General features: G+C 35.7%; 1 protein-coding gene across 3 annotated transcripts in view; it reads right to left on the reverse strand.

Annotated features, from left to right (window-relative positions):
• The window catches only part of GRM5 (glutamate metabotropic receptor 5), a 447,694-nt gene extending 437,543 nt beyond the window's left edge, over window positions 1-10,151 (reverse strand). For all 3 annotated transcript variants that reach the window (XM_037137610.2, XM_037137609.2, XM_037137608.2), the window contains exon 1: window positions 9,491-10,151. In XM_037137610.2, the coding sequence (XP_036993505.1) occupies window positions 9,491-10,151 (661 nt within the window). The remainder of the gene's footprint in view (window positions 1-9,490) is intronic.
• Window positions 10,152-11,686: the final 1,535 nt, after the last annotated feature.

Below are 11,686 nucleotides of genomic sequence, written 5' to 3' on the forward strand. Positions count from 1 at the left end.
TAGTATGGGAAATATAGAACCTAAACAACTTGAGACACATGGTCATAAACTAAAGGGGGGGTTATGGTGGGGATGGGGGGTAAGGTGGAGGGGAATGAAGGGGGGGAATAGAACAACTGTAATGGTATAATCAATAAAATAAATAAATAAAAATTAAAAAACACAATATTTATTTATATTTTGCTCAAAGCCTCTAACATTTCCCATCATGGTGTTTTGGATATTTTGCTTGTTTTTAATAATAAGATTTAAAGCCCACCCATTCAGGAAAGACAAACCAAATGACATTGTTGCAGAAAAATAAACTTCTGTATATAAATTGCATCTCTCAAATAAAAAAATACAAAATATTAATAATGTTGAAGGAAAAATAGAGTAATTTGCTTGTAAGCATTTTTTTCTGTTATAAGACATAGTAAGAAATAGATTTTCCATGATAACCCACAGTACACATATAGCTGGCTATATGCCCCTAAAATTAAAATTTATAAAACAATACCTACTTTTCTTATTATGAAATATATTCTGATGTTTATATTTTAGTCTATTTTACTGTACTCTATATTAACTACTGGTCTCAACCCACTAAATCTGTCTGACAAAAAAACTCAGATTATAATACACTTTTTGAAAAATATATTGACTAGACAATCTCATCCCTTTGAAAGCCTGTGTATGTGTGACCATGTATGAAAACTGATGCATAAAATCATTGTGGCACAATCTCTTGTTTCAATGTTCCCTAAAATGAATACATCCGACTATCATACCTCTTGCCAAAAAGTCTCCTCAACATTTGGTTAAATTGAGAGATCTTTCTGGAGTATTTGCAAATGTGCCAAAATGAGATTTCATAACTCCTAATCCTGATGAATTCCAAAGAAGTCTTTTATACATAAGGCCACAGCTTTTAACAATATGTCCTCTTGCTCTTAAAAAATGTGCACCATATCATTTCCTCCCATAACTGGCCTCTGAAGATGGAGTGCAAAGTGTGCAATAGAGATGTGAATAGAAACAACCGGGTACAGTCTGTACTTACCATCAGACCCACAAAAGGTCTTCTGTGAGGTGGACTTGTTGCCACATACATCCTCCTCAATTTATTTTCTTTTTATTGTAATTAATTCTTTCCATGGGAACAAGGACATGTACTAGTTTCAAAGCCAGATAAAAAGACACAGGAAATATTAGAGAAATATTTCCTCTGTGGGGAAACAGATGGTGTTTTCTTGCTTTTGGGGGAGGAGGTAAAGAATCAATTGATGTGCATTCTATTTTCCCTTTAAGTCACAACTTCCTCAATATAAATGGAGGGAGTTTGGACTTAATTTAAAAGAGTAGGCCTTGGGTCCAATCCTTGCTCTGTCAGTAACTAGCTGTAGATGGTGGGAGAAATACTTTTTCAATACCTATTGTCTAACCTATAAAAGGTAACATTATCAGACTTTTATATGGAATAAGTGAATCAACTAACAAATTTATGAAATATGACAGTGTACATGACCATGCTTTAACTTGCAGAATAATAGAATCCCAATTAAATTATATTTGATTGTCAATAATGGAAGTTATCTAAAAGGATAAATAGTCCAACTCCTTTCCTCCCTCAGTTGAGGTTGATGTTCAGTTGTCCACAGCCCGTCCAGGTGGTTGTCTGTTATAGGGCTTGCACACAGAAGTTGTAGAGAACTGATCACTGTCTCCTAAGAGAGACAATTCCTTCACTGAACAGTTCTGTTAATGAACAGAAATACCCTTTTCTAAAAAACTGAACATAATCTATTACTCTGGCATTTCAGTAATTACCTCTTTGTAATTCTCCTGGCCATATAAAGTAAATCCAGCTCCTTTCCATCTAAATTTTTCAAATCCCTAAATGTAGTAGTCTGGTCCCTGCTATGTCTTGTCTTCTCTCTGCTAATTTTTAAGACACAATTTCAAGTCACATAACCATTTTGGCTGCTCTCCTTTGAACAGACCATACTTGGTTGCATTTATTTTAAATGTGTTGTCCACCATCTAATCTAGCCCAATCGTGGTCTGTGGAAGCATGTGAAGAGCAGGTAACTGAAGTTTAGTCATAGAAGGGATCTCCCAGAACATCCTTTCCAGCCTTTTTCATCTGACAAATGAAGGAAGGAGTTAGAGTAACTTTCTCAGAATCGCATAGTAAAAACTCTGATGTCAGTTATCTTTCTGTATTTCTAGTCCTTTTCATTTTTTTTCACTTTCAAGATATCATTAATGTAATCTCCATCTTTCTTCAATCCACTTTAAAATTACTGGTATAATGAGAAGGCTATTACTCTTGACTAGACTTATTAAACGGTCTACAAAATATAAAAATGTTTGATAACAAAACAGATGAGGAAAATATGGTAAGCAAAGAAAGAGAGAAGATGAAGTAAAAAATCCTCTTTTTAGAGTTCTGTGGATCTCAATTTCTGTTCTTTTTTTCTTCTTACATGCTTGCTTCAGTTGTGTTTAGTAGAGTTCCTGTGCAGAAACTGTTTTGCATTGGAACATAAATGTTTCTCACCACACCCTCCCATTCCTCAGCTTTACTCAATCAGAAGCAACATCTGTTACTCATTACTAACCTTTATAAACCTAGAAGCTAATAAGGTTATGGTGACCAAGAAATTGAGTCACGAGTCCAGTTCTTATAGAGAGAATGAATAGACTTTCTGAATATACAAACTCTAAAGCTCAGACAATAATGTTATTTCTGTGAGACCTAGAATAAGGGAGACTAAGAAAAAATACACTATTTGTTCAGTTCCCAACCATAAAATGGATAAGTGTCCCACACCAAACAGGCATTCTCAGTCTTTGCCTGTTTCGCATTTGACTTGAAGAGATCATCGTCAAGTCAAAAGAAGCATCTGATTAACTAGAACTATAGTGTCCACATTTGCACATCACCCCAGGTATTTATTTATGAGTGGTGGGGAATGATGGATTGACATCATCTGAAGACAAAGTTCATTCTCACATAGTCTCCCCAGGCATAGAGTATCTAGAGGGAAATTCTAGTATTTTCAGCAGTGAATGGACAGCAATAGTACCTGAGAAAGTAGAAACAAGGGTGTTATTTTATTACAGACATGAGCCTTTTATAGGTGAGTCAGAGTCCAAGCCAGAACTTGTATTTAAAAAAATAAACAAATAGACAAACAAATAAACAAAAACTGAAAATAGGGAAGATCTTGACTTGGCCACAGCTAGATATGTCAATGGATGCCATTTTTGTTTTCTAAAAGAGACAATAATAACTCTTAGAGGCTATTAGCTAAGAGTACATAAGCTATTGTATCTGGAAGGGAAGAGAGGTAATACCCCTCTGAGCACACTTCCCAGGACTATCTGCATTTCCTTCAGTATTAACGATGCAGTTTCTGGCAGTGACAAGATTATGAAAAATTGCTTCTTTACTGTTACAGTTGCCAATGAGTCTCCAAGGTTATGGATCTATGATCTAATTTAATAAAGAATCTACCTAAAAGCCTTTGTACCTTCTGATTTTTATGTATTATTATGTCAGTGATAACCAAAATAATTATCCAATCAATCCATATTTACAAAGATTCATAGGTCTAATGTTTTCAGAATGTTTACAAAGCAAATAAAAATTTTTCAAAGTTTCTTCAAATCTTCAATATGACTCAAGCAAAGAAGCACTTCATCTAATTTGTAGGTAAAGAACGAAGGAACCATGCTTTTCCTCAAAGCTAATTTTTAAAATAAGCATTCAAAGTTTCAGTGAATTGGCATCATTCTGATGAAGAAACAAGGAATAAAGCAATCAAATGGAGAGGTAATACAATGGCAAAAATTTAAAAAAGGAGTAATTATCTTCCACAATGATGTATGAACAAAATTCTGGACTAGAACCCTAAGTTCTGAGACCCAGCTCTGTAAAGAATTATGTACAAGTAAGGCCAAATTACTCATCTAGACTGCTTCTGTTTCACCAACTGTGAGATAAAGGGGTTAGACTAAATGTTTGCCTCAAGCCGTTCCAGTGTCAACCTTCTACAAAGCTACTAGTAGTTTGTATGTCTGAATTAACATGAGAATCATCTCAAAATTCATCTCAACCCTCAAGAATACTTAACCCCTGGAGAAAGAAAATAAAACCCCATTTGGTCCTGGCTGGTGTAGCTCAGTGGATTGAACATCAGCCTGTGAACCAAAGAGTCGCCAGTTCAATTCCTAGTTAGGGCACAAGCCTGGGTTGCAGGCCAGGTCCCCAGCTGGGGACATGTGATCAACCCATCTCTAACACGTGATGTTTCTCTCTCTCTCTTTTCAAACCTCCTTTTCCCCTCCCTAAAAAGAAACAAATAAAATCTTTAAAAAAAAAAAAAAAAGCCTACTTTTTGTAGGGTCCATGGTGACATTTCCAGTCTTTCCAAACTTAATTGTTGTTTTGATACAATTGCAAGAAGAAAGGTGTGTTGGGAAAACTATATTTCCATTTTTAAGAAGTTAAGCTAAGCACGTAAACTATGAATTACATTGAAGCTCTTTCAACCAAAGCCTAGTTGCTATCACATTTTAAAATGAAATAAACAGAAAACTGTACTCGAAAAATAACTAAATAAAAAAAACAGATGGTTAAACTAAAAAAAAAAAAATAGAAAAAAATAATTGATGGCAAACTATATCATAACCTAAAAGTGGTACACTATTACAATATGTAAGTTAGCCTGAAGACAATGTTTTAATGATGTCACATTACCAGCACTACTTATTGGTACATGCATCCCCCAGAGCATCACTGACACATTTTTTTAGCTAAAATGAATTAGCATTCCATTATCATTAGATGGAAATAATAAATTCAAGAACCAGTGCAAACAAAAAAAGGAAGTAGGGTGGGAATAGCATTTTACAATTAATTAAGAGGTATTTTGGCACCTCGTTTTTATAAAGAAGCAAAACTGTGAAAACTAATGAGTGCCTTTTATTTATCTGCATGCTATATATCCATAAATAGTAAGACAGGTACTATCCTAACACAAATTTAACCATTCAGCAGCCATTGAGCACCTATTATGTGCTAAGCACACTAATAGACCCTGGGGGTGCACAGTGAGCTTTAAAATAAAGTCAGCAAAAATGGTGATGTGAAAATCATGTAAGTCATCCATATAAAGTACATTATAGTTTTGTGCATAAGATGATATCTATAATTACTTTCCTCAATGAAATTAAGCTAGATTAAGGGGAAGGAAGCATGGACTAATGGAATATGTACAAGTATATGACTATTTAAGACATGCAGGCTTTAGGAAATTTTCAAATCTCTGGCTACAGAAATATGAGGGAAGCCTTTAAGTTTTTTCTCCTTGCCTACAGCATTGATTCCATTTTATTTCACATTTAAATGTCAAGACTATTAATGCAAGTTAATACACTTTTTAAATTTTTGATGTTTGAACATTGTAGTAGCATGCCATTTTGAGAGGAGAGTTAAAATTTAAAGTCATTGAGATAAATATTCTTATAATGGACCCATCCTGAAGGTATTTATTATTGCTCATGAATTTATGGTTAGCTGGGTAATGTTTATAGTTTCAGCTGGGCTTTATTACGTGATTGCAAAAACTGTGTGTCGGGAAGGCAGCTGTGTGGCTCTTCACTGGCTGCTCTCACGTGGATGAGATCAAGTGGCCTGAAATTGCCTCGTCTAGAAAACATGGGTGTTCTTATCCTTCTCATAGTCATCACAGGGTCCCAAGACACACAGATTAGAAAGAGAGTCCTCACTCACACCAAATTCCATTGACCAAAGCAGTCAAAGGATAGTGTGGCATTAGAGCAGAAGGAAACTCTCAACATACAAAGCAAAGGGGGTCATTGATGGAAGTCATCAAAGCCAAAGCAACCTATTTCCATACACTTAAACAGGTGAACCCATGAATCCTGTGCCATAATGGGCACATGAACCAAGGGTTGCAAAAGTACTGAGGCAAAGGATCCCTTAAACTTGACTCCTTTTAAAGAGGAGTTAAAAAAGAATTGAGTCATTGCATGTTCCTTTCCCCCATACAGTTAAACGGCTAATGTTGTCTGCCTTAATTTTTTTCTTTGGGTACTATTAACCTTTTTGCCTAAAACACCTAGGAACAACTTCTGCATAATACAATCAGCCACAGTAAATACACAGTCCTGTAGTCTACAAAAATCACAAATCAAGGGCAGAGCAAATATAAGAGATTAACCTGGAAGTTGAAACCAAAGTCTCTTTTTGTTCTCCTCTGGAATTCTGTGATAGCATATATGTTCTCAAAGGAACATCTGTGATAGCTGCCAAGAGGATTGCATGGCACAGTACTGTCATGGTTAAGTATAAAATAAATATGCAAATTGGGAGTTAGTTTTTTTAAAGTGGGACATCTTTTCATAGACCTCGACGCCTCATGTGAAAGCATTTGAAATTGTCTATATTCCTGAAGAATGAGGAATATCAACTGAGCAAAGGAAGAAAATTATAAGGACATGGGAATAAATTTGGGATAGTAGGGCTGAGTGACCAAGGGCTAGAAAGAATTATTCCAATCCAACCCGAAAAGGGGTGAAGTTAAGAACTGGCATTGTCATTTCACAAAAATTCCAGCAGGGACTTCCTGAAGGACCAGGCAACTGAAAACAAGGCAGTTCCTAGGAGCCCCCAAAAGTACCCCAAAGAGCTGTGTCTTGTTACTCAAGCACTCTTCTGATCCTGGACGTGAGCTTTACCTTGTGAAACTTCCTGCCAGGCTTCTCCTACACTGAATAAGTGTAAGAAGTAACTCTACATAACTTCATTATCCGTATACATGATTGTGATCAAAGCAATGTAAATACTTCTTGACTAAACCACGTAAAACAATAAACCAAAGAACATTTCCTCCACTCTCTGAATATTCGTATTCAAAATTTGTTCCCTCCTGAGTATTGGTGGTATCATCCAAATATTTAGCCATAATTTGGCAACAAAATTGCCATTGGCCTATTTTTGGCAAAATAATTAAATTTGCCGAAGTTCGTCAATAGAATATTTTGGCTTAGTTTTTACTAAAAAATAGAATGTTTTCTTTTAATTGTTCTGTTGTAGTCTATAGCTTTTGCATGTAAGACATGACTTCAAATATTTGCATGCAAGTTATATTGAATACAAAAAAAAATAAGTTTCATTTATTCCACCTCATCCCCTAACTACTTAGATTTTGTCCCCAGAGGAGCAATTGTCATCAGTTTTGCTATGCTCTGAGAGCAATTCTATAAATACCCAAACGAATAGCTTTTATAAACTCAAAAAACATACCATATAAACAGAACTTCCTTCCCCTTGCTTTTTTCACTTAAAATGATCTTGGGGATCATTATGATCTCCCCATAAAAAGCCTCATTGATTTCAATGGCACCGTAATGATACGTGGAATGCATCATGATTTATTTATTTTATTAGATTACTATTGGTATTCATTTCACTTAAAAAAAAACAGTTTAAATTAGTAAGTTGGGGTCATGATGATGAGTTTCTTTCTTAACACAACCTTAAATAAGCAACTCCCATATAATGACCAAGCCCTACACTTCTGAATCTAGAGGGAAGTTCCTAATAAAATGTATGATTTTTTTGAGGCAAGCCAAAACATACTTTAATCCTTTTTATTGCAATATTTTTAAAATTTTCTCACTCCTTTTACTAGAAATCCACCCTCTTTTAATTTTCACCAATTGTCAGTGTTTTTCCTGTTAAAATTCAACTTTCAAATTCCATTTCCTTCTCTAAGATTTCCATCATAGCCCCCATCACCACAGAGTGGAATGTGATCCTCTTCTCATACAATTTCCTATGGAGGCATATTTTAACTCCTTGTCATGTTGAATCATTGTGATGTTAGTGCATGCTTCGCCTCCTTCGCCAGATTGCATGCTGCCCTTCTGAGAACTACCAGAGGGCCTTTCATCTACTCGTACTTAATAAATACGTGTTGTATAACTATATCCTTAGAGTGTCATGCCACTGGACTCTGCTAAGTTATAGTAGGACCCTGAACTAGGAGTCACTAGCTATGAGCCTTACTTGTGGATCTGAAATTGCTATAAGGTATTTATTGGATGAATTATTTAAATTCCTAAAACATTTTTTCTTTTAAAATAGGAATAAAATATCTGGAACATGTATATCACTGCTCCTTGTGAAAAGCTAATGAAATCGTGGTTTTATAAGGAAAATCTCAGCATTAGAAAAAAAGTGAAAGTTATCCTACTCCAATCACCTATACGTTGCTCAAAATCTCTATATATCAACAAGTCTGTAAGTAAATTAGAAATTTATACATAAAAACTCCAGAAGCATATGTCTCAATCAATATAGAAACCCATTTTATGTTTAGGTTATTTTGAAAGTAATTAATAAGAGCAGCTATACAGTGAAATCTATATTATGCCACTTAATATAAAACTATGCTATATCTAATTGTTGATTGGCTCCCAATTTCTGTCATAGACTTTCTTTGGTCATTTCATTAATTTCCCAAGAATGCAACCCCACACTGATAGTATTATTGTAGGATTTGTTAAATCTAAACTAATCCTCCTGAAGATTAAATGAGATATAAAAAGTATTTGAAATCTTCGTTGATGTTCTATAGTGTGTGTAGCATATGCAGTTTATTGTCAGAATATTGAGTAATCAGTGAGTCTCACCATTTGGGCTCCTTAAATAATACAGGGAAAAAAAAAGGAAACCCTTTATCCCAAACAGCCTCGGGTAAGAACTAACAAATAATGTAAACAAAAAGCATTTTAAAAATACACTATGGAATACAAAAGGCTATAAAGTTATAAAGTCTGTTATAAAGTCTCAGCCATATTTTCCTTCCTCACTACACTTTAGGCACAAAGATGCAATACATTTCAAACTAACAATGAATTATTAAAACTTATACTTTCTTAGTAGGTATGTTCTATATGAAGATAAAAGTATTTCATACAAATCTTAATTTCAGATTTACCTATACACTCAACTGAAACGTAGTTGGAAGACTAGCTGTCTGATAATTTTCTACTACAGTACACCTGAGCCAGAACTGCTGCCTTCACTCCTTATGTGTAGTTATGTGTACTTCCCTTTGTCTGAAATAACAGGCTGCTGGAACACATTTAAAACGTTTTAAAATGTGTTCAATGAAGATCTACAAAACTTAAAAATCTCTAGTGCTATTTTAGCAGAAGAACAAATAATCTAATACATAATCCAAAGAAACCTCCACTCTACCAAATGATGGCCACATGAACAATCATCTTAGATCGATGTTGCTTCCTATGTGTGCCATCCAGTCCCTTCTTTATAAATGATGTATAATGGGGCAACTCAAAGCATCCAAAGCAGTGAAGAATATTTTAGCCTTCAAAAAACTTGAAATGTTCACTGGGAAGCTGTGGAGTATACAGTAAGACATATTTGATGAATGTAAAGGAATCTTACCTTCCGTGTGCACAGCTGACACATAGGTCCAGTTGTATCTCTTCACTATGTCCACCATGGCCCGTGCCTGCTGGGCATCTGAAGGTACAACCCTCATGAAGTATTTGAACAGAGTCTTGTCACTCAGATCCATGCTTGTTGCTGAGTAAGCAATCTGAGGTATGTTGAAAAGCTGGAGCAAGTTCTGGACCTGAATGGCCACAGAACTGGAGCCAGGCCCAATGACCCCAACTATGGGCTTCTTGGAGCGGAAGGAAGAGGAAGAGCCATCCACACAGCGCACCAACCCTTCTTCTTCTTCTGAAGAAATGAGTGAGTCCCTTATGAACTCAATGCTTTGCTCTAGGGCTACAGCCGAATGCCAGCAGGAATCCCTTATCTCGCAGCCCAGTGTGATGTTGGGCAAGAGTGTGGGGTCTGAGTTGATCCTTTCCAGGGTGTGCAGCATAGCCTCCACCCTCTGAATGCCATACTGTTCACGAACTGCCCCACACTTCCTCTCATGGACTTTGTCCACGGTGGGCTGGTGGTGGACAGAAAACAGAGCTCCAATAATGATATCACCGGGCATGTGAGCCACCACCCTCCTCTCGCTGGACTGTGCACTCCCACGGACATCTTCTTTCAAAAGCAGGACTGACAGGATCAACAGAAGGACCATTTTAGGAAAGGAGTTCAAGCTAATGAAGATAGCATGGTGGGGAAAATTTAGGAGAGTCCTGATAAATAGAATCAAACAGTGTCCCCCGTTGAGTGGCAAACCAAGAAATTAGCCAGTGTTTTAGAGGTGCTCTCTAAAGGACCATGATGTCCCCAGGTAGCATTTACTTAGATGCATCCACATGAGCATGGTCTTCAAAACCTGGAAAAAAGTAGCATAGGTATTTAACAACATAAGTGCCACTAGTTTGGGAATTTCTAATGGTGTACATGCTATTAGAGAAAGATGACTTCATGATGTAGATAACTTGAAAAAATGCAAAAATATTTTTATTCTCTGTGTGTTTCTTTTGTGAATTTTGTGGTGTGATGAAACAGCTGATATAGCTTCTTGATTTTACTTTTATTAGGTTAATATTTTTTCCATTAGTTCACCTGGAGTAAAGAAAACTAAATCTTATGTGTAGTAAGCTGAAACACGTGCTCACATGGAGGTGAGAGAAAGAATCTTAAAATCAAAACTATGCCATGAACAGAAAACCTTAGAGTGCATGAATCCCAAAATATTAAACATTGATGATAGCTGGGTGATGGTATTTTTTTTTACAAATGCTTTTTGTTTCCAAATTTTCAACACTGAGCATGTGTTAATTCTGCAACTACAAAAATAAAGTTACTTAAAGAGAAGCCTACATGTTCCTTCTTCAAATGCAATGTAAAGCAAGTTGAATAATTTTCCCAATGGATAAATGTTGTGTCTAGTTTCCATATGTGATAGAACAAAGACAAATGTGGTCATGAGGGTATTTCTGAGTTAAATGAACTATAGGAGAGAAGGAAGAGGGTTGGGATAGTACTGAATACAATGTCCCACAGACAGCAAGCATAGTGACATGAGCACCAATTTTTGAAGAAAATATTCAGGTTAAAATTCTAGTTACAGTACCAAGAAGTATTAGTAAATTATTTAACCTTTCAGTACCAGAATTTCTTCATCTGAAAAGTGGAAATAATATGTGTTAAGCCACCTTTATAAGACTCAACATAAGGTATCAATTATGCAAGTGTTTTGTATGTTGACTAGGGCTACACATATTTCAGACATAACCTCTTCTGTTAGTAAATTTTCAAGGGCATTCTGTGACTAGCTGGTGAGGAAGAGAAAATTCTTTGGCAACTCACTTGGTCCTCTGGAGTCTTCAAAGTAATTACAGAATCTTGTAATAAAATTCACAGTAATCAGACCTCTATCTCTGATCCAGGTTAAAAAAAAAAACACATCAGAAAGACTCAAAGGGCTGAGAGAATGTATGTTTAGAACCCTCCTTCCAAGGAGAAACTCAGCATAGCTATGAATATAGTCATTTTTTCAGGTTAAACTCCTAGGGAAAAAAAAAACAACTTTTCCAAGTTGCCTAAAGCAAATTCTAGCACAATTTACAAAAGAACTGACAAATTAGTGATTTGGGTCATTTAAAGAATTGTACGAGAGACTTATTTTATATGTTATCATCTCTGCCAACCAAGGGTCTCGAA

Source organism: Artibeus jamaicensis, unplaced genomic scaffold (genome assembly GCF_021234435.1).
Source record: "Artibeus jamaicensis isolate MK-2021 breed Jamaican fruit bat unplaced genomic scaffold, CSHL_Jam_final contig_64, whole genome shotgun sequence".
NCBI lineage: Eukaryota > Metazoa > Chordata > Mammalia > Chiroptera > Phyllostomidae > Artibeus > Artibeus jamaicensis.